This window comes from Prionailurus bengalensis, chromosome D1, assembly GCF_016509475.1.
Source record: "Prionailurus bengalensis isolate Pbe53 chromosome D1, Fcat_Pben_1.1_paternal_pri, whole genome shotgun sequence".
Classification (NCBI taxonomy): Eukaryota; Metazoa; Chordata; class Mammalia; order Carnivora; family Felidae; genus Prionailurus; species Prionailurus bengalensis.
The window spans coordinates 4157110-4183454 of NC_057346.1; the positions used below are offsets into that span (position 1 = coordinate 4157110).

Sequence of the window (26345 nt, forward strand, 5' to 3'; positions counted from 1 at the left end):
CTCCTTCCTCCTGACGCCGGTGCGAAGGGGGTGGGGCCACGCCTGCGTCCACGCCACCTGGGCCCGGGGCGGTTGCGGGGTCTTTTCTCCGTGCATGGGCTCGCCCGCGCGGCGGTGCTCTTCGGTGCCTGCGATGGAGGGCGTGCGTTGGGCCTTTTCGTGCGGCACCTGGCTGCCGAGCCGCGCCGAGTGGCTGCTGGCGGTGCGGTCGATCCAGCCCGAGGAGAAGGAGCGCATCGGCCAGTTCGTCTTCGCCCGGGACGCCAAAGCAGCCATGGTACTACAGGTTTGCGGGGGGTGGAAGGGCCAGGGCAGCCGCCGCCGGGGGTCGTGGGCCTCCCGGGCCGGCCTATACGTGCGGGCCGGGCGGCCGGGCCTCGGCGAGGACAGCCCTTACCCCGTGGGAGCCGCGCGGCCGCGGGGGCGGTGATGCTGGGGGCGACGCCGCCGCCCGCCCCACGGCGAGGGGTCTGCATCATGCACGTCCGGGGTTGTCAGATCTTCATCTTACCTCCGCGCGGGTCGTGCACCTGCCGGTGCGATGCTCCAGTCTCCACATCCTGAGAAGGTCTGCGCGCGGTAGGCCCTCGGAATCCCTGATGGGCCCACTTTGTTTAGCTCTGCACGCCGCCCAGCTGGGGGAGGCCTAGGCCAGCCTCGAGGCCTCGGAGAGTGGGCCCAGGACGCGGGCAGGGGGGCGAGTCCCGAGAAGGGGGTCCTGGGCCTGAGGGAGGGGGTCTGGGCTGCGGGGAGGGGGATGGGCCGAGTCCTGGCGAAGGGACCTGGGCTGCAGAGAGGGTTCCTGGACCGCGGGGAGGGGGCCCGGGCCGTGGGGAGGGGTGGGTCGAGCCCTGGGGAGGGCGCCCAAGGTCCCGGGTAGGGGTCCTGGGCCGCCAGGAGGAGGGCCGAGTCTTGGCAAGGGGACCTGTGCCGCGGGGAGGGGAGGCCGAGCCCCGGGGAGGAGGCCTGGGCCGCGGGGAGGGGACTTGGGCTCCGGGGAGAGTTCCTGGATCGCGGGGAAGGGGCCCGGGCCGCGGGGAGTGGGGGCGAGTCCCGAGGAGGAGTCCTGGGCCGCGGAGACGGGGAGCTGAGCCCGGGGAGGGAACCTGGGTCGCGGGGAGGGATGGGCCGAGCCCCAGGGAGGGGACCTGGGCCGCGGGGATGTGGGTGGGCCCAGTCCCGAGGACGGTTCCTGTGCCGCGAAGAGGGGGGACTGAGCCCCAGGAGGGGTCTTGGGCGGCGAGGAGGAGGGCCGAATACTGGGGAGGGTTCTTGGGCTGAGGGGAGGGGTCCTGGACCGAAAAGAGAAGGCCCGGGCCGCGGGGAGGGGTGGGCCGAGCCACGGGGAGGGGCCGTCTTAGGCATACCCCCGTACTGACTCTATACCTTGGGAACGATGGTTTAAACGGAATTACTTATTTTAGTGATATATTTTTAAGCAACATATGGAAAGTTGCATTTGGAAATTATCTCTTCTGTAGACAGCATTTTGAAGTAGCTTGTAGTTACCATCACTTCAAAGACCGCCAGTTCTTGAAAATGCCTCTGTATGGAAACGCCTTTTCCTTTAGAAGGTGGGCTAATTGATAATGTTTGGAAGGCATATTGGTGAATTTTTTTAAAACTTTTTTTTATAATTTGTAAGAAACCGTAATGCAGAGCGTTGTGAGTTTTAAAAATCATTGTTAGAATGGAAGGGGAAAATACTTGAAAGGTATTTTATAAAATATCATATGTTTTGTTACTTCATATCTTTGGGTATTTTTGTGTGGTTTTAGTAATTTATTTACTAATTAAAGACGTGGGACACTGGGCGAGGTATGAGGTATATGTGAAGTAAGTCATGCATTGCTAATTGTGTGTGTGTGTGTTGAGAGAGACAGAGAGACAGAGAATGGGGGAGGGGCCGAGATAGGGAGAGGTACACTCCCATGCTGCCAGCACAGAGCCCACCATGGGACTTGATCTCACCAATCTTGAGATGATGACCTGAACTGAAATCAAGAGTCAGGCGCATAACCTATTGAGCCACCCAGGTGTCCCTGACGTGCTAATTATTGTAGCTGAGTGATGTGTCTATAGGGCCTGCATGTACTTGGACATAGGCAGAAAGATGTAGGAACAACAGGGTGGTTCCCTGGGAGATTGTTTATAATAGCTAAACTAGAGCCAGCCTAAATGTCCGGTACTAGGGGAGTAGTCCATCAAGAGGAGGACCTTGAGAGTATGAAGTACTATGCTACAGTTAAAAGGGTACGGACCAGATCCATGTGTACAGACATGAAATAATTCCCAGCACTTGCACGTTATAAAGCTTATGGATGGTGCAGGCCCGCTTAGAGTAGGATCTCATATATGAGATAGATAGCAAAAGCATAGCTAAATGAACACATATTTATTTAGACGCGTCGTGAAAAGACCAGAAGGGTGCCGATTCTTAACATTGGTTACTTGTTGACAGGAGAGACTTTGACCTTTTCTTCTAGCTTCTTAAGCATTGCTGAAATCTTAACGCAGTATGTTTAGTACTTCTGTACTTTTAAACACTTAAAAATGAATATATTTTAGAAACCACAAAAATGGACTTTGTTACAGGCAGCGTATTTGAATCTTTAGTACACATCAATACATACTATGTGTTTTGCTTACTTAACAGGCCGGTCGTCTGATGATGAGGAAATTAGTTGCAGAGAAATTGAATATCCCTTGGAATAATATTCGTTTGCAGAGAACTGCAAAGGGAAAACCAGTTCTTGCGAAAGACTCCTTGAATCCTTACCCCAATTTCAACTTTAACATCTCTCATCAAGGGGACTATGCTGTGCTCGCTGCTGAACCTGAGCTACAAGTTGGAATTGATGTAATGAAGACTAGTTTTCCAGGTAATGTTGCATTTTGGCAGTACACAAGTTACCAGTCTTGTGTTCTCAGTTCTTATCTGTCCGAAGACTCGGGCCAGGAGGTGTATTACAGATCTTTAAGTTTAGGAAAAATGTGCTCAGTAGTCAAAGGTGCTGTAGCTGAGAGAACATGTATCTGAAAAGGGTATATTTCCCTTTTTCTGTGAATATCAGCAAACGTCTGTGGAAAGGAAAGGTTCTTTGAATTGAGCACGCATGTAATGCTTTCCCTAGAAGCAAAATGAAAATAACAAAGGTTTCCTTCTTGGATTATACCCTACCTTGTTAAATAAGAATACATTTCAAACTGTTTTTGAAGATTGTTAACTTTTCTAAAGAACAGTTTTTCAGTAGCTTTTTGTATTATTTAAATAATGTTAAACCGAAATGAACTCCATGAACAGTCCATTTCGAATGGCATTCTAGTTAGAAAACATAGTAATTATATTGTAAGAACTTCGTTTCATTCAGGTATTTTCCAGAATTCACGAGTAACTTGTTTTGCTTAAAAAAAAGAAAAAAACGAAAAAAAACAAACAAAAACATCTCCTTGGTGAAGTATACTATAGTCCTATAGTGGAGATGACCTGTATTTCTGGAATATTTTAATTACAGCTCTTTGTAGCACATTTACATGAGCGAAAATTAAGAGCAACCCATTATTAAAATATTTAAGTTGCTTATATTTTGCGTTAGGTATTGGTAATTGGTGACCGTAGGAACTGCTTACGTTGACTGTGGGGTTGAGTATTCAGGCAGTTTTACTAGAGCACAGGTTCTCTTAACTGCTCTGTAGTTTTCATCACCTGTAACATTTAGTGAGCACTTACTATAAGCCAGCACGTTTTATTAAGTGCCTTATTTATATTGTCCATTTTAATTGTTCCAACCACCCCAGCATCAATATGCTATTTTTATGAGGAGGTAAGTAACAGGCTAAGAAGAAAGGTGTTAATAAGAGAAAAACATTTTCCTAATTTCATGGTATAATTTCCTCATCTCCACACTCTCTCCACCACAGTCTTTCCTTCTGTTGCCCCTACTCTGGAAGATTTGTGTTGACTTTATCCCCTGCCCCCATCTCTGCAGAGATGACTTCTGTACCGGTTAGCTGTCACCTCAGCCTTACTAGGGACACCTCTGTGAGCCACAGTCATAGGTTGGTTCTTTTGTCGTGAGCCCTCCTAAAATATATTTCCTTCATTCCACTACATATCTCCATTTATAATTATTTGTCAGGGTAATTGATGGTCTTTCTCTTGGTCCTCAGAGCCACATGAGAGCAGGAACTGTGAGCTGTGTCCGAGGCTGGGTGCTGTCATATCTCTTAGCACCTGCCTAGTTCAGGTCATAACATCGTTAGCTCGCTCTTTGCCAGGTGCATGAGGAAGTACTCTGTGTCTTGGCTGGAGGCCTTCAGAGTGTGGCTGTGAGTCTCATTGCTCATGGTTGCTGTCGGGGTGTTCCTTTACCTCTCATTGCCATCACCTGCTTTTTTCCTCACCCACGCTGTTCTCAGATTTGCAAAGGAGGCTCTACTAGTGACAATGGAGATTGTTGGCCTAAAAATTCCTGGATAAGCATCAAGGCATCAAAAAAAAATTTTCTTTTTAATGTTTATTTATTTTTGAGAGAGAGAGAATGCGAGTGGGAGGGGCCGACAGAGGGGGAGACACGGAATCTGAAGCAGCCTGCAGGCTCTGAGCCCAGCATGGGTCTCAAACTCACGAGCCGCGAGATCATGACCTGAGCTGGAGTCGACGCTTATCCCACCGAGCCACCCAGGCATCCCGAGGCATTTTTTTTCTTAATGTCCTAAAATTGTTCACCACGTTTTGTGTGAATATGCACATGTGTGTTTTTCCCAGGACAGCATCTGGTTTGCAGGAGCGTCACAGAGAGCTTATTTGGAAAAGCCACTGCTAAAAAGGAGATGTGGCGAGCATGGGAATGAGCCCATGTGCTTTCATAGCTTCCTTTTGTCCTTATTCCAAAAGTCAGAAATTATTTGAGAGGCCACTCGTCCTTTGAATGCAGTGCGCACAATGACACAAGAATGGCTGGCCACTGGGGCTCACGGCAGCCTTGCAACTTTGCCTGTGAGATAGATCTTACTACCAGTTGGCTTCCTGGGGACAATATTGGCTGATGGTCAATACTGGATAAATAAGTAACTACTAATTAAAATGTTTTTTTTAGGGGCGCCTGGGTGGCTTGGTCGGTTAAGCGTCCGACTTCGGCTCAGGTCACAATCTCACGGTCCGTGAGTTCGAGCCCCGCGTCGGGCTCTGTGCTGACAGCTCAGAGCCTGGAGCCTGTTTCAGATTCTGTGTCTCCCTCTCTCTCTGCCCCTCCCCTGTTCATGCTCTGTCTCTCTCTGTCTCAAAAATAAATAAACGTTAAAAAAAAAAATTAAAAAAAGTTTTTTTTAATGTTTTTATTTATAAATAGCAAGAGCTATAAAAAGCACAGAGCCCGACATGGGGCTCGAACTCACAAACCATGAGATCGTGACCTGAGCTGAAGTCACTTAACTGACTGATCCACCCAGGCGCCCCACTAATTAAAACTTTTAATAATTAAAAAGTTAAATGAGCAAAAACTGAAAATTCAGTTTCCTATTATATTTTATTAGGACACCTTCCCCACCATACACATACACCTTTTTTTATTGATCTTATTTGGCTAATCACAGTGTCCAGACCTTAACTCTTCTTTGCTTCATTGCCAAAAAGCTCTTGCTGTATCTCCTCACAGGGGAAGAGTGGTTTTCCGGTCACTGCGCTGGTTCTCAAGTGTGAATGGACAGTTTATCACTCAGTGAGAGAGGGAAGTAGACTGTTCTACTGCAATGGGGACTCATTTAAATTGCTCTGCTTATCAGAATAAGTGAAAGCCGAGCAAGGCACGTTCCCCAAGGTTGCTGAGTGTTGGAGGGCACAACCCAGGCCAGCAGCAGAAGCATAACTTTGTGGCGGACATTGTTAACCAGATTATCTTCCAGGTCGGAGTCAGCTGTTGGGGCATCCTTGGTGTGTGGAAAAACTCCATTCCATTTTGTTCCTGTCTGCAGGGAAGCATCATGTAGGAACTTGTTTGCCATTTCTGCTGGCTAAAAGTCCTTCCCTCTCCCAGGGCTCCCGTCGCTGCTGGTAGGGCACTAGGGAGTAACTGCTGGACCCAGGCAGCCTTGGGGGGGGGGGGGGGGGCGGGGTCTTCTAGCCAGATGCCCACAGCTGGAGGGGGACGTGGCAGCTGCTGCTGTGTTCTCTGCTTCTTGGAGAAAAGAGCTGGTGCAGGGCTGGCCCTCAGGAAATAATCATTTAGTTAATGTCCAGGCAGGAGGGCTTATAAGGTGCTGGGGACCCCAGGATGGGTAATGAGTCAGCGCAGCACATTTCTAACTCCTGGGGACAGGTGTTCTGTAGGTCCTCGTGATAATTTGCCGCCCCGGATTGGGAAATTGGTTTTTCCTTTATTTTCTAATTTTTATCTAGCATCAAAGCCTTTTGTGGTTAATGAGTGTAAAAGAAAATACAGTTCTATGAGTTTTGTAGTTGTGTTCCCACATTTACAAAACAAGACAAGATAGACACAGTATCAAAATTATTATTTAGATTTGGGAAAAGACCAAAATAAGTTTTTCCCATGATTTTACATTTTCAGATTCCCATTTTTATTATAAACTTAGCTGGATAGTAATTGGCAGGACAAAATGACTCGATGTTTTGAGATTTGGTACTAATTTAATAGCTTAGAAATGACTCAAGGCACTGTTGTCTAGAACAGCTGCTACATAAATTGAGCACAGTGAGTATAAAGTGCACAGTGGGACTATGAGGTAGGAGGGTGGTCTAGTCTTCCTGTGTCCTTCCACCTTACTGTTCCCCGTGCAGCTGTAATAGCTTCCTGACTGCTTCCCGCTTTTGTGCTGTCGGTACAGTTCTCTGTATGGAGTGCAGTGGTCTTTAAAAATACCTACAGCAGTTTTCTCAAAACTCTTGGGTTGGTTCTTAATAAAATCCAGTCCCCTTCTCATGACCATGTGTCCTTCTTGTTGGTACCTCTCTCTTCTTCTAGCTGCTGTCCTTGTCTTTCATTGCTTCGAGTAGCAAACTGCTCTGCGTCCTTGCAGAAACACTGATCTTTCTTCCTGTTCCTCTCTTTTCCTGAGTACCTGAGACCTGGAGTGTGAGAGGTAGTTAGTTACTCCTTCAGTTTTTTTTTTATGTGTATTTATTTTTGAAAGAGGGAGACTGAGAACAAACAGGGGAGGGGGAGAGAGGGAGAGAGGGAGACACAGAATCTGAAGCAGGCTCCAGACTCTGAGCTGTCAGCATGGAGCCCGATGCAGGGCTCGAACCCCTGAACCGTGAGATTATGACCTGAGCCGAAGTCAGATGCTCAACCAACTGAGCCACGGCACCGGCCAGTTCCTCCTTCGAAGAGACTTTTCTGGCCACCGACTGGCCTTCTTTTCCTCTGTGTGGCCCTTCTCATTTGTCCTGACAGCCTAACTCCTGGACTGTCATCTGTCCTTCCTCATTAGATGAGGTTGGGGATTGTGGCTTCTTGCGGCTTTGCTCCAGCGCACCCCATACTTAGCCGAGGGTGCAGCCACCTTGCAGGTGCTTGGTAAATATTTATCACATGTGCAAATGAGAGGAGTCCTAGGCTTGGCTGAATGTGTTTGTTACAAATGAGAAAGTGAGAACACATCCATGGTGGAAAACGTTACAAGAGAAACTGTCCTGGTCAGTGAGTTGTGGTTACAAGCGTTTCCTCCCGTTGAGTCGTCTTCCTCGCCCTCCTTTGTCTCCACTGCCTCCACTCCGCTCCCATCCAGGTCTCACCTGCTTGCTCCCGAGGTTACTTTCACAGTCATTCCCGCGTCCGGGCTCCCGCTCTCCTGGACCTGCGTTCTGCAGGGGTGCTTACTGACCACGTTTGTCTTCTTTCAGCCTGGACACATGGAAGCAGGTAGCTGAAATAAGTCACACTTCTTCTGTACTCCGACCTCCTCCCTGGACAACCAGGTCTTCCCAGCAGGGAATATCCCCTTCCCAGTTACAGGGTGGGGTTGGTTGTGGGGCACCTTCCTCTGTGCTGATGCTTCTATGTGTGTTAGAGCCTTGGATGTGTTATCTTACTTCGTCTTTTGATGCCTAGGACCAAGTGCTATTTTTATCTTAGAGACTAGAGTAAGACCCCGGCCCTAGGTGACAGCTAAAAAGTAGATCATGGAGGGGCACCTGGGTGGCTCAGTCTGTTAAGCGTCCAACTACGGCCCAGGTCATGATCTCGCAGTTGGTGAGTTCAAGCCCTGTGTAGGGCCCTGTGCTGACAGCTCAGAGCCTGGAGTCTGTTTCAGATTCTTTGTCTCCCTCTCTTTCTGCCCCTCCCCTGTTCATGCTCTGTCTCTCTTTCAAAAATAAACATTAAAAAAAAAAAAAAAAAAAAGTAGAACATGGATTTGTACCCAGGATGCAAAGCCCACCTACGTAGTCTGTAATATGTGGCCTGTCTGTACTAGATTGTACTGATTCCTGTTTAAGGTTTTACAGGTACAAAGTATGTGAAGCATTCTGCAGAACGGGGTTAAATGAACTTAAGGTTTTTCATGGAGGAATTCATGTCTAAGCGTATGAAAAATACAGCGAGAGGGGACTGGCTTTACCATTTCCTACGAGTTTGTTAAGCATTGTAAACACAAGAATAGAAAACTGACAGTTAACAGTGAGAGCCCGGTGTCTACACAAAATAATAGTTCAGTGGGCAAAGATTATTGATTAAATGGTGCATTATTCTCATCACTAGAGCAATAGCTTATCGACTACTCGAATTTGTGATTTGTATAAACTGCTTACCAGTACTTTCTAGTCATTGTATAAAACTTCTTTACATATTGTGGATATTAATAGTCTATTGACCAAATTTGTTGTATTTTGCCCATTGTATTATTATTTACCTTTTAAATTTAGTTATATTTTTGGCCATATGAATTACATTTTTTTAATTAAATACATCTATCTTTTGATTGATAAATTTTGAATTCTGTCTTACTTGGAAAAAATAATTAAATTGATATAAGATATTCTCTGCCCATAGGGTGGAGTCCACTAGATTTTGTTCTAAAATTGCAGTTTTAGGGGCATCTGGGTGGCTAAGTCACTTGGGTGTCAGACTCTTGGTTTTGGCTGAGGTCATGATCTCAGGGTTTGTGGGTTTGAGCCCCAGGTCAGGCTCTGTGCTGACAGCATGGAGCCTGCTTGATTTGTTCTTTCTTTCTTTCTCTTTCTGTCTCTCTGTCTCTCTCTCTCTCTTCCCCTCTACTGCTCATGCTGTCTCTAAATAAACTTAAAAAATAAAATTACAATTTTATTTTTACGTTTAAATCTTTAATTCTTCTACAATTTGTGTGTATGTGATGATTTATATCCTAATGGCTAAACAGTTCTACCACCAAAGCTGGATAGTTGAAGGCATAGACACGGACAGTGCCTGGAATGATTGCGTACTTAACAAAGGTTAGCTCTGAGGTGGTGGTGGTCATATGCATAGAGTAGTGGGTTTGTTTTTTTTTAATGTTTTATTTACTATTTATTTTTGAGAGAGAGAGGGAGGCACAGAATGTGAAGAAGACTCCAGGCTCTGAGCTATCAGCACAGACCTAATGTGGGCCTCGAGCTCGTGGACCGAGAGATTGTAGCCTGAGCTGAAGTCGGACGCTTAACTGACTGAGCCACTCAGACGTCTGTACAGTGATGGTTTTAAAATGGTGGTCAGGATACTAAAATCAGCCAGGCTGCTCCTCAAAATGCAGATTCCTTGAAACCCCCCCAGACCTACTGGACCAGAATCTCTGAGAGCACAGCTGGTTTCTCAGGTGAATGTCAGTCGTATTAATGTTTGGGGATCCCTGTACTTGGTATAGTTTACAGATCCAGCAGTGAGGAAGTCCGTAACCCGTCCCTTTTTTTAACAATGGAAGTCATGAGAAAGCCCTTAGACCCTTGTGTTACACTAGAGAACAAAGTTAGAGTTAGGTTTTCATGACGATTGCTAGAACACAGTGGACTTGTGTACTCTCTCAGACTTGAGGAAGCAGGATGCCTGTGAAGCTAGAAAGGTCAGAGGAAGCCAAGTCTGCAGACGTGATCGGTTTCATATTAAATCTTCTCTCAGAAACCAGGAAATACATTTGTGGCACATACGACGGACAGAGGTTAACCCTGTTAACGTACGAACCGCTGAAGTAGTGACAGGAAGACCGCCCAGACATGGTGAATGCACAGGGGATGCAGTGCCGCGCCTTGCAGAAGAGCAGTAACAGTGTGCACGACACCAGCGCCCCCATTTGTGAGGAACTGAGTAATTGGGGTCCTTTACACGTGTGTTCCGTAATCTCCCCCGCTCTGCCTTGTTGGAAGCTTTGGAACTACCGAGGTTGAAAGGACTGTCGGCACAGAGGCGATGGTGCCCGGACGTGAGCATCTGACTCGCGGGCGCTGAAGCTGTCTGGAGTGTGGGTGCGTCTGCACACGTGACGTGCGTCATGTGCCTGTGCCCTGGTTTCCCGGGGCTCCAGAGCGGCCACTACGCACTCCTGTGTTAGACCCCAGAGGGTTGCGATGTCCTCAAGGCCACCAGTCAGAGTCGACAGGGCCGCGCTCCTCTGACGCTCAAAGGAGAACCCCCTCGTTGCCTCTTCCTGGTTTCCTGGCCGCCCTTGGCCACCCTTGGCTTCTAGCTTGGCCACCTCGGTACCACCTGCATCTTCCTAGATTCTCTCTGTGCCTCAGTGTTTCTCCGTCACTGGATACAGGGCCTGTCCTAATCCACTGTGACCTCATCCTAATGTGATTCCATCTGCAGACTACCCCTGAGGTTCTGCGTGGCCATGAATTTTGGGAGATGCTGTTCAACCCAGTATGGTCCATCCTCCACCTTCCCCCATAAATGTATCTCTTTCCCACGTACAAAATAAATTCATCCCGTCCCAGCCTCTCCGAGCCTTAGCTTGTTCCAGCATTCACTCTGACTCCAGCATCTCTTCTGAATATCATCAGCTCCAAAGCTTCGACGTCTCATCATGTGGATGATCTAACTCAGGTACAGGTGAGGCTGGGTATGTTCCATGGCGGGACAGAATTCCTCACTCTCCTGTGAACCTGTTAAGCTAGAAAAGAAACCATCCGCTTCTGTAACACCTTGGGGGAATAGGCACAGGGTAGACTTTCCCATTTCAGGAGGGTAAAGTAGGAAAGGGAGGCCTTGGGCCCCAAGCAGGTTGAAAAGCCAACAGGGCAAACTTTGTATGGTTTCAAGGCCTGAGAATAGTCCGTGTCTCCTGCTCTGTTTCCTGGTCCTGGGGCCTCCCCCACCCTCTGGCCCCTCTACCTGCCTTCAGGGGGTCCTGCCCTCTTCCTGAAAGATTACACATTTGCAGCCCCTGAGTCCCGTTCTCGCTCTCCAGGCCTGTTTCTTGCCACATGTGTTGATAAGGGCATTTATATAGGCACTACGAGCTGCTGGGGTTCAGGACTGCCGGAGTGGCGGTGTCCAGCCCAGGTGTCCGCATCTCAGTCGGAGCTCTCCTGCTCCTTTGTCAGGATTTGTGAAACGCACCTGAGGACCTCATACATTGTTGCTTTATTCTGGGTTTGTGCCTCGGTAAATTCCCACACAAGTCCATCATCACTGTGCACATACTGGCTCAAAGTCTAGAATAGAAGTCTGTCCCTTCCCCGCTCCTGTGGAAGCAAGAATATATGTAATCCAAAAAATGGCACTACTAGAATTTCTAATTGGACTTTTGATCAAAAGCTAAATTTCACTATTTCGAAGCACACAGATGGACAGGGCTCAACCCCTCCCTAAAGTAACAGATCCCTTTTAAGGGTGGTGAACACATTGGTGACATTGGGGGACAGATTGACGTAGGTGGGCTTTGAGGTTCTGGTACTAGTGGGATTTCTTTTTGTAGGTTTGCAATAGCAGCTTGAGGTGTTTGTGTGAACTCTTTGTTGTGGGTTATTACTGAATGTTTAGTCAACCTACCAGTTGGTCTGTGGTCTCGATTAGTTGATTGTTATGAAGCTTAGTACCTAACACTGCTTTTCCTAAAGGCTAAGCAACAAGAGGGGTAATCTGGTTTCCATAAATGTGGTTAGTGGTTTTGTTTTTCAGTCACTTCATCTTCCTTACCTATCCCCTTCAGCATGTGGTGGGATGATTAAATCTGACTCACAGGAAACATGAATACGTGATGGTATTATTAGGTGGTTTGCCAGATTATATGTTTGATTATTATGCTGCCTTCAGATCGTTTGAGGGACAAAAGTACTGTTCTGGTATTTCCTACTGATTTTTCTCCCCACGCCCCCCCCCCCCCCCCCCCCCCCCCCCCCCCCCCCCCCCCCCCCCCCCCCCCCCCCCCCCGCGAATTCCAATTTCCTAGGTAAACTACCTAGCAGAGGACTCACCCACTGTGTATTTCCACCATAGTGCCACACTGTGGCGCTCTTGTGCTTTGGCCAAATAATTAGAAAATCCTCTTTTCTTCTTGCTGTCACAGCTCTTATTTTGTGGAATGGATAAGATGCTCTCAAAAGTATATGAAAACGCCCTCATATTGGGTACTTTTTTAGCTGTCCATAATCAGTTTGTGATTGCTTTCAGTGATTGTGCTAGATTGCTTTTTATGTTCATCATTTTGTTTTTTATTAGCATGCATATTTTTTCTCTTGATTGCCCCATATTACTTAGTTAAAAAATCAGAGGGCTTTATCAGTTCATTTTTTATTAGCATGCATATTTAATCTTTTTTGTCTTGATTACCCCATCTTATTTAGTTGAAAAATTAGAGGGTTTTTTGAAGGTTATGAAGAAACCAGCAAACAAAATGACATTATAGATGACAATAGGCATATATTTTTAACTATAGCATTTGGGGCAGTGTTCCATTAAAGCTACAGTTCTCAAAATATACAGTGTAGTCTCCAAATCCAAGGTAGCTGTTTTCCCCACTGTTAGTGTTTGCACTGTGCCAGAACGTGTCCAAGAGGAAGCAGTTGATGATTTACCTAGATATAGTGCTCCCCGTGTTTAAATTCTCCAGATTTATTGTCACTTTCGAGTGTCATTTCTCAAGCCACGCCATGTGCTAGTGCTGCTTGCTTTCTAAGGAGATTGTGTTTAGTAAGGGCCTTGAGGGAGGTGTTGGGAGAGTGAAGCACGGGACCATCAGAGGGATCCCCCTCCCCTGGGACTCCAAGATCAGCTAATATTTCAGTGCTGTTACGTGAAATGACTTGATAGGTCTGCTGGGCTGCTTTTAGGAAGTAACAGTATTTTGGCAATGTGAACAACACAAACAGTAAACACTAATTGAACTTGTAAACTATTGAAATGTATTTTTCTTGAGAACAGAGTGCCAAGGAGAAGATAGTTGGATTAAATGAGTCTGTTGAACTTGAAAGTAAATGAGAGTCTCTGTCTTGATCTGTAAAGGACCACATATCACTCCCCACAGGATCATCGGAAGTATCTCCTGGTTAAGGAGGACACTCTTAAATCTGCTGAAATGGGAATGGTGGGGGATCGTGAACAGTTCGGTGGAGGAACTGATTTTTGATACTTTCTACCCTTGAGATCACTATGGGAACGATCCTTGGTTGCTGTAGGACCGGCTGTAAGCTCCCTGTGGAGACGCAGTCCATAGCATTCCGGTGTGCAGTACTGGGGAGTTTCTAGAGTGAAGTTAGCGGTGAAATGCCAATAACGCGTGAAGCACGGGGATTCAACTTCTGGTCTCCAGACAGGCCTCGTAACACCCACAGAGCGTGTGCTGGTGGCCGTCACTGGAGGACTTGTAGCCAGTGGGAATGTCGGATTTTAGAGCTGGGTGTTCTAGAACTGTGAGTCGGAGTTAACACAGTCTGCAAAGGGACGGCCACGAAGAGGAAGCTGTGCTCTGCGAGGAACTGTAGTCGTGAACTAAGGACACGGGACAGCAGGGCATGGGGCAGTAATGGACCAAATGACAGTTCATTTCGTTTATCCATGTGGTGAACGTTTGTGGGCCTTCTGTCCAGGGCCAGGCTCTGATGGGCTCTCCAGGCTGGCCGTGTGGGAGGCCAGGCACCATGACTGACCCATGTGTGACCATTAGTTCTGTACACATTTGTGTAGTATTTACAGTTGACATATTTGCAGAATCAATAAACAAATACAGAAACATCCTGTCTAGTGGTAACGATAGATAAGCACATAGTTCTGTTTTGGAAAAATATGAGAGACATATCTTGTATTTTTAATTTGTGTCTCAGCTCTCAATTCTGAGAATCAGATTCCTTGAATTATTTGTTATTTATGTTCAGAATTCTCTGTGATATTTTATTGTCTGTGGAACAGAGGCTCTAGGGGTGTATCTCAATTTTTTTGAAAAAAAGCTTATTTCACAGTAGCATCCCTGAAAAGGCAGAAGCTAGCATCTGTTTTCATTTGGAAACGTCAAATAAGAAAACATGTTCAGAAACCATTCCTGTGAAGGAAAGAAGTGTAAAGTAGTTTTCCAAAGTGGTAACTTAGAAAAAAACGGAAGAACAGGAGTGCCTGGATGGCTCAGTCTGTTGAACGTCCAACTATGGATTTCAGCTCAGAACATGATCTCACAGTTGTGATATCCAGCCCCGCGTCGGGCTCTGTGCTGACAGCACAGAGCCTGCTTTGGTTGGGATTCTCTTTCCCTCTCTCTACCTCTCTGCCCATCTCCTCTTGGGCTTTCTTTCTCCCAAAATAAAACTTAAAAAAAAACCCTCGGGGCACCTGGGTGGCTCAGTCAGTTAAGGGTCTGACTTCACCTCAGGTCATGATCTCTCACTCCATAAGTTCAAGCCTCAAGTCAGGCTCTGCGCTGACCGCTCAGAGCCTGGAGTCTGCTTCGGATTCTGTGTCTCCTTCTCTTTCTGCCCCTCCACCTCTCCTGCTCTGTCTCTGTCTCTGTACCTCTCTCTCAAAAAGAAATAAACACGAAAAAAAATTTAAAAAATAAACCCTCAGCTTTCTAGCAGTTCTCAAAAACTTACAGTAAAGGAATTGCTCTTTTTTTCCTGTTCTATAACAAAGTAAAAAATGTAAACCCCAGAGGAATATAGCTCTTTTTTAAGAGTGTTTGTTGTAGATTTCTGATACTCTACCACATCTAGTTCTTTTCCTCCATGTTATTTAGAATTTATACCACATTTGGCTGGTAAATTGTATCAGATTTTCGGAAGGCATCTATCAATACAACTGTGTGTTGTTTTTTTCCCATTGTTATTTAATCACAGAATTTCACTATTTCTATAACTACCCTTGTGTTCCTGGGCTAACCCCTGCTTGTCACTGTCTGTTTTTAATTATGTATTTCTTCAATTGACAGGTCGTGGTTCAATTCCAGAATTCTTTCATATTATGAAAAGAAAGTTTACCAACAAAGAATGGGAAACCATCAGAAGCTTTAATGATGAATGGACTCAACTGGATATGTTTTATAGGAATTGGGTATAATTTCTTTCTAATTTTGAGAGTTAAAAGCCCATGATGACTCATTGTCTTTACTAAAAATCGGCATCAAAGTCCTTTGGTTACTAGGGGAGTTTCTACAGTGTTTAAAACAAATGGGTGATTGTTGGGAACTTTGTGATTTTTTTTTTTTTTTTTTTTTTTGTGGCATAATTAAATCTTAATGACAGTTAAGAAAATGGAATGTATATTCAGTGGTCACTTAGAAGGTACTTGCTCTTAAAGCTCAAACAAGACATTTCTCACAATGTTTAATGTTTTCTTTTTCAAAGGAACTCGTACACACGAGGCCTTATTTAACAAACACTACTGTAATATTCCCTATATGGCAGAAAACATGCCCTTAGTGAGTTGGTTAATTTAATGGTCATGACAGGGCTGTGAGGGAGGTGCTGTTACACCCAGAGCGGAGGCCCAGGGGATCAGATGATTGACCGTGTGATCCCATGTCTGGTTTGTGTCTGTGCTAGTGCAAGGGTAAAAGTCATGATAACAACTTGGAGTCACCATGTAGCACAGAGCTAACAATCCAGATGTGTTGGGCCTGTAGAGTTTATGGAGATTTTACCCGCTGAATGCTCTGCTGAGAAAATTGTTCTGTATTTTAGGCCCTGAAAGAAAGCTTCATAAAAGCCCTTGGTGTTGGCCTAGGATTTGAATTGCAACGGCTTGAATTCGATATATCCCCATTAAATCTCGATATAGGCCAAGTTTATAAAGAAACACGTTTGTTCCTAGATGGGGAAGAAGAAAAAGAATGGGCATTTGAGGTAAAAAACTTATCACTTGCTGTAAGAATTTCTTTATTTTGTGCATGTCTGTGAGATTAATTAGGGGAGGCTACTCGATGAAAGTGGGCACGACAGGAAGCATTGTTGGTGCCCTGCAGGGGTGGGTCAGGGACCCTGGTTGTGAGCCCAGTGTCTTGCAGGGGAGGTCAGGGACCCCGGGTGAGAGTGCAGTGCCCTGCCGGGGGTAGTCGGGGACCCCAGGTGTGAGCTCGGTGCCCTGCAGGGGGTGGTCAGGGACCCCAGGTGTGAGCGTGGTGACCTGCAGGGGGCGGTCAGGGACCCCGGGTGTGAGCACGGTGCCCTGCAGGGGGGCGTCAGGGACCTTGGGTGTGAGCACGGTGCCCTACAGGGGGGCATCAGGGACCCCGGGTGTGAGCGTGGTGCCCTGTGGGGGGGGGAGTCAGGGACCCTGGGTGTGAGCTCGGTGTCCTGCAGAGGAGGGTCAGGGACCCCGGGTGTGAGCACCGTGCCCTGTGGGGGGAGGGGGGGTCAGGGACCCCGGGTGTGAGCTTGGTGCCCTGCAGGGGAGGTCAGGGACCCCAGGTGTGAGCGTGGTGCCCTGTGGGGGGGGGGGGGTCAGGGACCCTGGGTGTGAGCTCGGTGTCCTGCAGAGGAGGGTCAGGGACCCCGGGTGTGAGTGCGGTGCCCTACAGGGGGGCATCAGGGACCCCGGGTGTGAGCGTGGTGCCCTGCAGGGGGGCGTCAGGGACCTTGGGTGTGAGCACAGTGCCCTGCAGGGGCGGTTAGGGACACTGTATGAGTGTGGTGCCCTGCAGCGGGGGGGTCAGGGACCCCATTTGTGAGCATGGTACCCTGTGCGGGGGGGGGGGGGTCAGGGACCCTGGGTGTGAGCTCGGTGTCCTGCAGAGGAGGGTCAGGGACCCCGGGTGTGAGTGCGGTGCCCTACAGGGGGGCATCAGGGACCCCGGGTGTGAGCGTGGTGCCCTGCAGGGGGGGGGGGGGGGTCAGGGACCCTGGGTGTGAGCGCGGTGCCCTATAGGGGGGCATCAGGGACCCCGGGTGTGAGCGTGTGCCCTGCAGGGGGGCGTCAGGGACCCTGGTTGTGAGCGCAGTGTCCTGCAGGGGAGGTCAGGGTCCCCGGGTATGAATGCGGTGCCCTGCCGGGGGTAGTCGGGGACCCCAGGTGTGAGCTCGGTGCCCTGCAGGGGGTGGTCAGGGACCCCAGGTGTGAGCGTGGTGACCTGCAGGGGGCGGTCAGGGACCCCGGGTGTGAGCACGGTGCCCTGCAGGGGGGCGTCAGGGACCTTGGGTGTGAGCACGGTGCCCTACAGGGGGGCATCAGGGACCCCGGGTGTGAGCGTGGTGCCGTGTGGGGGGGGAGTCAGGGACCCTGGGTGTGAGCTCGGTGTCCTGCAGAGTAGGGTCAGGGACCCCGGGTGTGAGCACGGTGCCCTGTGGGGGGGGGGGGGGGGGGGGTCAGGGACCCCGGGTGTGAGCGTGGTGCCCTACAGGGGGGCGTCAGGGACCTTGGGTGTGAGCGTGGTGCCCTGCAGGGGCAACTTAGGGACACAGTATGAGCGCGGTGCTCTGCATGGGGGGGTCAGGGACCCCGGGTGTGAGCTTGGTCCCCTGCAGGGGAGGTCAGGGACCCCAGGTGTGAGCACAGTGCCCTGCCGGGGGTGGTCAGGGACCCCAGGTGTGAGCGTGGTGCCCTGTTGGGGGGGGGGGGGGTCAGGGACCCTGGGTGTGAGCTCGGTGTCCTGCAGAGGAGGGTCAGGGACCCCGGGTGTGAGTGCGGTGCCCTACAGGGGGGCATCAGGGACCCCGGGTGTGAGCGTGGTGCCCTGCAGGGGAGGTCAAGGACCCCAGGTGTGAGCGTGGTGCCCTGTCGGGCGGGGGGGTGAGGGACCCTGGGTGTGAGCTCGGTGTCCTGCAGAGGAGGGTCAGGGACCCCGGGTGTGAGTGCGGTGCCCTACAGGGGGGCATCAGGGACCCCGGGTGTGAGCGTGGTGCCCTGCAGGGGAGGTCCGGGACACCATGTGAGCGTGTAACATTTAAGCTGATCCTGGAAAGGTAAGTCCTAGTGAGGTAAGTAAAATGGGAAGGGAGAAGCAGAGAAGCCGCTCTGGAATAAGAAGAGCTTTTAGTGTGTGAACAGCCAAAGGGAGCCACTGTGGCCGTGATGAGGACGTTTGAGTGCGCGTACAGGCCTCTTTCTGTATTTGGTCTCTGGCACCAGCAGGTCTTGCTTGCTGGAGACAGAAACCAACACAAGCCCATTGAAGCCAGAGATACAGCCTCATGGGCTGTTAGAGTGATTCCTGTAACTGGGCCCCACAATCAGCTAGAACTGGGGACTAGGAACCTCAGAAATCTTATCGTTCACTTTTGCCTTTCTCTACTCCTGCCCTTGCCTCTCATTCTTCACACCAGCTTTCTTTACTTCTCTGTTCCGTGTGGCAGGAAATGGGGCTCCCTCCACTTCTGCACATAGCAGTTTGCAGCTCAGAGCTTGGTGAACTGCCTTTGTGTTTCCAGCCCGGAAAGACCTGGAGAGGAACTCCCTGGCCTGGCTTGGGCCAGGTGCTTACCTCCTGACCGGTCACTGGTGCCAGGTGGTCTCCTGGGATGGGTCCAGCTTGTTGTGTGGAGAGCCCGGCAGCCATGTATAATGTGGCTGTTCCTGGTGTCATCACCGGAATGGTGTGCAGGGAGGCTTGGTACAGAGGAAGGAGTTAACGACGAATGGATAAGATAGGAGCTGTTGACTGGTGTTCTCCAGGAAGCTTAGCAGGTATGAAGTTGGGATAAGATCGGGTAGGTAATTGAAGACCCAGTGCTGTCTGTGATGCTGTGAGTAAGTGAAAGAGGCACGAACACTTCTGTGACCCCTAGGACCATCTTGAGAGGTGCCGCACACGAGAGAAGAGAAGGGATGTTAAGTCTGAGGAGCCATAGAGACACCCACATGAAGGCGTCCGGTGAACAGAACGGGCTGGGTTGGCAGGGGCAGTCCTCATCACGCAGGCGGGATTTAAAGTGGCAGCTGTAAAATTGCTTAAGAGAGAGGAGAGAGGCGCAGGACAGTCCTAAGGATGCTGACAGTTGAAGGTGGAGTGGAAGAGACCGAGGAAGAATGACCAGGATGGCCAGAAGTTCTGGATCCAAGGGCGGGGGTGTGGTGAGAAAGTGTGTTCACCGCATCACAGCTGCTGACATAGTGAATAAGATCGGGTCTTTGAGTTACAGGTCACTTGTACAAAAAAGCACGACTTAACAATCCACACCGTTCTGAGAAATAGTGTTGTTTGGGCTGGAAACAGGATAGTGCGTGTGGGAGGCTTATAGGATTTACTCATGACCGTGTGCAGCCGTGAACAAGTGTGAACTACTCACACTCCTGCATTTTCTTCCTCATAGTGTGAGGACTAACTAGCTACGCTGGAAAAAGTCCCATTTCTGGACACAGATTGAAAAGCAAGTCTGGGGGCGCCTGGCCGGCTCCGTGCGGGGAGCATGCCAATCGGTCTTGCAGTTGTGGATTCAGGCCCTGCGGTGGATACAGAGGTTACTTAAAAATAAAATCATTAAAAAATAACCAAAGATTGCCTGCAGGACACTAGAGTGAGGGATGCGTACAGGTACCGGCCTCAACTCCAGGTATCGGTCTGGAAAGCCCAGGTGATGGTGCCGTAGGCCCAGGACATTGTCCTCATTCGGGCACAGCTAGAGGGCAGGGCCATCCTGCCAGGGACACAGTGAAATTCTGCCCCTAGAGGAACAGGGACATTGGCTTCCCTGAGGACTCGGAAGGAAGTGAAAATCCAAAGACCACAAAGCAGGCGTACAGAACACCTGCTCAGTGTCTGAAGACAACGTGAGAGGAGAGCGTGGCTGTGCGGTGGGAGCTGGGAGCCCCAGGGAGGGCACAGGTGCAGAACCACCTGGAACAGCATCTGGACAAGAGGACCGGAGACTGCTGGGCTCCTGCTTGCTTGCCCTTCAGCCTCGGGCCATCAGCTCCCATTTCCTCCACCCTGTTACCACCTTGCAGATTGCTTTCCGTTCTTCCAGTGTCCCCCAATCTTCTATTCTCATTCTTCCAAGACCACCTCCCCCCCCATTCTTCCCGCTTCTCCTTTGACAATTGAAGCCCAATTCCATTGCCTTCTCCTGATTTCCTGTACGACTGTGCTTTTTTCCTTCCTTGTGACATCACGCATTGCACCTCATCATCTCTCGGCCCCTTGTTTTACCTCCTCAGTGCTTGCTGAGGGCAGGGGCACTGACAGCTTTGGTGTCTGATTTATAGACCGTGATTTACTATAACGAATGCCAAAGGCTTTCCACTTCCTTGAGTATTGTACCTCGCACCTGGAAGAATAATTCTCAAGAGAAAATATGAGCTCTTCTGCCAAGAGGAATGTCCTATTCTGTAGGCTCTCAGTTTTCACAGCCAGTTGCTGTTAGGAAGGTTGCCACCAAAAAGCTCCAGACGAGGAGGTTACATGGAATAGTAATTCTTTGCATTGAAGGGAAAGTACTTACAAAGGTAGAAATCGTAATATTGATGAGATGCGTTTTCAGTGCTAGGCCACTGGGAAAAAAATGATAAAATGTGAGTGTTTTAAGTTATAGTTCAAACTCTGTTTTTCTTTGTTCCTAAGATGGGTAAGTACTAAGAAAATACATGCAGACTTGCTGAAGCAGATTAATGTTTGTAATATAACACTAAAAGGATAAAATATTCTTGCTCCCTTTTGGTTTGTCAGAGATTATAGGGAAATTCTGGTATTTACAACAATTTTATGGATAAAATTTGTGAAGTTAAGAAAATGTTGAAAATTTAGAAATTCTTGGAAGTTAAACTTCAATCTTCAGTTCAGTAGCATTGAATGAACTCGTATCGGTAGTAAGTTGTTAGTTTCATTTCCTTTTTCACCTGAGTCTTATTCGTGCACTGTTCTTGGCAAGAAGGATTTAGTGCAGAGCTCACCACACAGGGCCTCTGTTCTCATGTGGGTTTAATGAGTTGTTCCTCGTGAAGTGGTTTCTTTATATCTGCCGTGTCAGATGCCATATTTACCTGTTGCTGATGAGGTCTGAGTAGAGAGGACAAAGCTTTATGGTGAAATCAGTCTCACTGAATTGTGGCTGATGATGAGATAATGTGAGCAATGAGCGGGGCATCCTAGCATTCTAGTGGACGGCCCACAGTTCCCTCTGATGTTCCCCTTAGATACAGACACCACGGAGCCCATGATCTGAGAGATTTTCCCAAAGTAGTGACAGCTGAAACCTGTCTGCATTTACGATGCTCATGCCGTCAGCATATTCAGTGTGAGCAGTGGAAGACCATATATCAACAAGCGTAATTTTGTTCATAATAATGGATATCGTGGGCTTGTTTTTAGTTAAATCTTCTGACATTTAGCTGGTTATATTTTTTCTTCTTTTAACATATCTGTCCTTACTGGATTTCTTTCTTTTTTTCTTTTCTGCTCGTTTGGTGTGAAGATATGAAGAGGATACTATTTCTGATTATAGTTTCCATTTCAAATGATACCTTATGAAGGAATGTCTTAGGTGTCTTTTCATTGAAAATTTTAATAGTTTTGGAGGTTTTAATTTTTCTTTTTTTAAGTTTATTTATTTTGCGAGAGAGTATGGGAGGGGAAGAGAGAGAGTCCCAAGCAGTCTCCGTGCTGTCACCGCAGAGCCTGACACGGGCAGGGTTCAATCCCATGAACCATGAGATCATGACATGAGCCTAGATCAAGAGTCAGATGCTTAACCGATGAACCACCCAGTGCCTCTATGGTTTTTAGTAGTTGGGAATTGAGGTAACTGCCTCGATATCTATTCTAAACCCCTTCCCTGTTGCTTCAGACATAGAGGAAAACAGAAAACAGTAAACAGTGTGTTCTTTAAGTCTTAGCTATGAATTTCCACTGAGTTTCCAGGGGCTGTACTATTTAGTTACCTGAATGCTTATAAACCAGTGTTGCAGTCTGATTTTTTACATATACACTTCAAATGTCACCTGTGAAGGCTGATGAGGACCCAGATGTGCTTCTAGATACAATAATCCATCTTGTTATCAAGACATGACAGCTGGAAGCAGCAGTTGATCCTGGATGAGCTCTGGTTTTGGAAGGGGGAAATGCTGTGAGGACATTATTGGATTAATTCACAAAAATTGGATTATAGGTAGTCGATTTAAGTATTCTTTGAATGTCAGTTTACTGAAGCTATTAGCTAGTGTGGTTGTATAAGAGAATAAGAGAATATCCCTATTAGCAAATACATATTGAAGTATTTACAAGTCAGGGGCCACGATCTGTGTGACTTCTTAAATGGTTCAAGGGAGGCGAGGGAATACATGTGTGTGCGTGTGTGTAGAGAGACAGGGAGACGGAGAGTTAAAAATGGAAACAGAAGTGTATCTGCGTTTGCACTTTCAGTAATATGTTATCCACTACCTTTTATTTTTCAGGAAAGCAAAATAGATGAGCACCATTTTGTGGCAGTCGCTCTGAGGAAACCGGACGGATCTAGACGTCAGGGGGTAAGATTTTAAGATTTCTCTTACTTCTTTCTAAAAAGCTGAATCCTTGTTGAATGTGTTCTTTATTGAATAGAAGCAGTCATTGGGTTTATATCCTGTTAGAGGTGTGTGTTTGTTTTTTAAGATCATAGATTTAGAAGAGTTTTACATGATCAAATCTTTAAGATCCTGGAATTTCACAGTAATTTTTATAAAGCATGTTATCTATTTTTTCACATTCGTGAATATTACAAAGAAAAAAATGTCGCTAGTATTGTCCTAGTGCTTATATGTTGGTAGAAATTCAAGATAATCACTGTCCCAGGCATCTTACCAGTGGTTTCTTCCCCATGAACTGGAGCTGGGTTGAATGTAAAGGTTCAGTGGAGGGTGTTGAGTGATGGCATTATCTGTCGGATGGAACCCCTCCACCTTCTGTAGTAATCCCCCAAATGATTCCCAAAGTGACAGGGCCAAACACGTGTGAGGCCCTGTGTCATGCTGCTATGGACACTGGTCTTTGTTCTTCCTGCCACAGTCTGTTCTTTTTTCTGTGCTGAGTTGTTGAGTGAAGAAAGTGAAACAAACCAAAACACCCTTCAGGTCAAGGGCCCTCAGCCTCCATGTACACAGTTGTGATTCTGCGGGAATATATTTGTAAGGAATCCTGGTCATGTTGTAATAATTGGAGCTATATGCGTGTCCTTCTTTCTCAGGAATCCACGTGAGACACTGTAGCGTGATCGGTAGATCTGTGTCATTACTGCTGGAAAATAGCTCGATGCACAGACAGTACTCTTGATAAATTATCAAAGGATTAAAAGTCTTCTTAGATACTTTAATTAAAAGGGGACAGTATGTTAAAATTGACCCCTCTTATCTGAAGATATTCTGGCCTTGGTTACTTGTCCTCGTGTGATTTAGTCTCGGCTTTACACTCTGCAACTCTCTTGTTTGTAGAGAGCTTTATACTTGTGTCACTTGTGGACACGTGCTGCCTCCTTGTTGTGGCACTGCAGGGAACCTGACAGGCCCCTGACCTGGTGGCTGGCTTCCAGGCCCGCGTCCGCCATTTAACCTGTTGTGAGAGGTGGCACCAATTGGTGGATCTTCTTGATGTTGAAGAAGGTCCACCCTGGGCTGAGTTGCGAACAAGGGCTATATCTGAGAATATAAGATGTAGTTTCAGGTTAGTGTTGAGTGATCATTTCCTATAGAAGTGTTGCGTCTCTTGTGTGGTCATGGGAATTTTGTCCCATCTGTCCCTTAGAGTGTTCCTCACAAGTTTGCATTGTGGTTCTCTATCAGAAAAACCTACCTGCTTATGAAAAGTTACATATTTTGGGGATACTTTTAACTCATCTTTTGGGATCCTTTTAACTCCTCTATGAGAATTTTTGGATGTGTGGCTTAGAAATCTACATTTTAAACACATACCACAGGTTAGGTGCCAAAAAGGTTCAAGAATTAGGTTCTTTTAACTTGTTATACTGACAACAGTAACATAAGGAGTAATTGCAGTTACCTAGAAATCCTGCGGTGTTGCAGTTTAATATTACTGACATGAATAATTTGGTCTTATTTCCCATTTCCCTAATTATGAAATTGATCATAAGATTCACATGCAGTAAAACAGTGAGGTAATCTCTTTTTTTCCCTTTTAGGTTCCAGCTCAAGATGATTCTAAACCAACTCCGAGGCAGTTTAGTGTCCTCACTTTTAATGATTTAATATCATCTGCTGTTCCTATGACCCCTGAAGATCCTTCGTTTTGGGACTGTTTTTGTTTCACAGAAGAAATTCCAATACGGAATGGTACAAAATCATGATAGGATTCCCCAAGTAACAAAGGAAAATGAAACCTGTTTGTAATCTTCTGTATTCACTAAAACAATAAATGCCTGATAGTATCCAATTTTACTTCAAAAACCCGTTTTTATAAAAGCAAACCACTTTTCCTATTAAAAACACCAGGTTCTCAGTTCAAGCTAATTCCCTAGAACACACGTTTACCTCTTCTTTCCCAAGTCGTACTGGATTGACAAAAGGAGTAGAAAAAGGAGCAGAATCTGACAGTGATAGGTGCTTACTGTAGAACAAAGTAGAAAATCAAATATGGAGAAAGGGAATATGTAAATGTTTATGCTTCAGAGATGATGATTCCTAAAACCTGAAGTTTCTTTCCAGACCCTGTTCTTGGCAAATGAATGCATATTAATCCACTTTCTTTTTTTCATGGAAACATAGTGTTTTGTAATTTTTTTATTGGCTTAACTGTATATCTCCTGTTCATTAGTCTGCATCTGTGGCTTAACTGGCGCTGAAGTCATGACCAGAGGTAACAATATCCAGGTAACCCCGGGGCATTTATCATCAGAATTGGCACACGGTTCCAAGGTGCCCGTAACCTCAGCCTCGGGTTATCGGTTCTGCCTGGGGCTCCTGTCCCTCATGGAGAGAGCTGCTCCCGTAACGTGAGCCTCACATCTTCATAGGATTGGGTCTAAAAGGCAGGAAAGGCCATTTCTCAAGTCTCATTGTCATCCGTGAAGAGAACTTCCCAACAGACCCCACAATGTTTCCCCCCAGCTTCTCTTGACTCAGATCGGACCCCTGATATTAATGGCCTCTGTGGGGAGTAGACCCGCGGTAGGGAGCCCGGCGAGGGTGGGGACGTGGCATCGAGGGCGCTCGGCCACCTGCCATCACAGGGAAGGTCTGGTTCGCACCATGTGCACCCCTTCCCGTGCTGGACGTTATGTCCGTGTGCGCTGTTTACTATGAACACTGGTGTAGTGAGTGTCCTTGTGACCACATGTTGAGGAACATGCTTCTCGTCCTTAAGAGCATTTCTGGAAGTGGTTCCCAAGGCTTAAACAGTTCTAGAACTTTGAGAAGAAAAGGCCGTGTGGTTTCCACTTCCAGCTAATGTTACATGTGAGACCACCCTTCTGCCCACCCCCCCCACCCCACCCCTGTTCTCCCTGGTCAGCTGTACAAATTCTCTGTTTTTTTCATTTGACCTTTGCCAATATAAGTGAGAAATGGTGTCTTGTTTTTAAATTTGTATTTTATTACAAATGAGATTGATACATTATTGTTGTTACTAGCTGTGTTTATTCCTTTCTTCTGAACCAGTTGTTCATAATCTTTGCCTGTTTTAATTCAGTGAATTAGCACTTAAAGTGGGAACAAAATCTAGAAGATGCCAAGACCATCACGTCGATGACAGAATCTGTTACACAGCTGTAGTGCATGTCTTGGGGACTTTAAGTCTTGTTATTGTGGGATATCAAGAAGTGAAAGAATTCTGTTGTTTTTGTTACTAAAATTAATAATTGTGTGTAAATTGCATAAAATTAGATAATTTGCTTAGTAAAAAACACAACTGGAATGTTTTGTAATTTTTTATTTTATGAAGCATGCCCAAATACTCCAAGCAGAGCAAATAATGTGTTTTTAAAAGATCAAGTAACATATAAAATAGGAAACCTTGTTGTCCCTTAGCATGAATGTAATAGTGATATGAAAACCTGTCCTCTGTCTTGTCATGATAATAAAGCAAATAACGTCAGTGAA

General features: G+C 47.1%; 1 protein-coding gene across 2 annotated transcripts; it reads left to right on the top strand.

The window, feature by feature from the left end:
- Positions 1–6: 6 nt before the first annotated feature.
- Positions 7–26345, top strand: AASDHPPT (aminoadipate-semialdehyde dehydrogenase-phosphopantetheinyl transferase). Of its 2 annotated transcripts, none has more exons than XM_043579222.1 (6): positions 7–277; positions 2657–2882; positions 15325–15446; positions 16076–16237; positions 22716–22787; positions 24431–26345. In XM_043579222.1, exons 1-6 carry the CDS (start codon positions 95–97, stop codon positions 24593–24595), a joined length of 930 nt encoding a protein of 309 aa, XP_043435157.1. In that variant the 5' UTR covers positions 7–94; the 3' UTR covers positions 24596–26345. The 2 variants fall into 2 exon arrangements, with proteins under 2 accessions (XP_043435157.1, XP_043435158.1); XM_043579223.1 differs by lacking the exon at positions 7–277 and adding an exon at positions 408–568.

Bases quoted from the DNA above. Each gene is read 5' to 3' on its own strand.
- AASDHPPT (XM_043579222.1), top strand. From the start codon at position 95: ATGGGCTCGCCCGCGCGGCGGTGCTCTTCGGTGCCTGCGATGGAGGGC. The intron at 278-2,656 runs GTACTACAGGTT...CTTACTTAACAG, and splicing joins GGGACGCCAAAGCAGCCATG to GCCGGTCGTCTGATGATGAG. The intron at 15,447-16,075 runs GTATAATTTCTT...TCTGTATTTTAG, and splicing joins ATATGTTTTATAGGAATTGG to GCCCTGAAAGAAAGCTTCAT.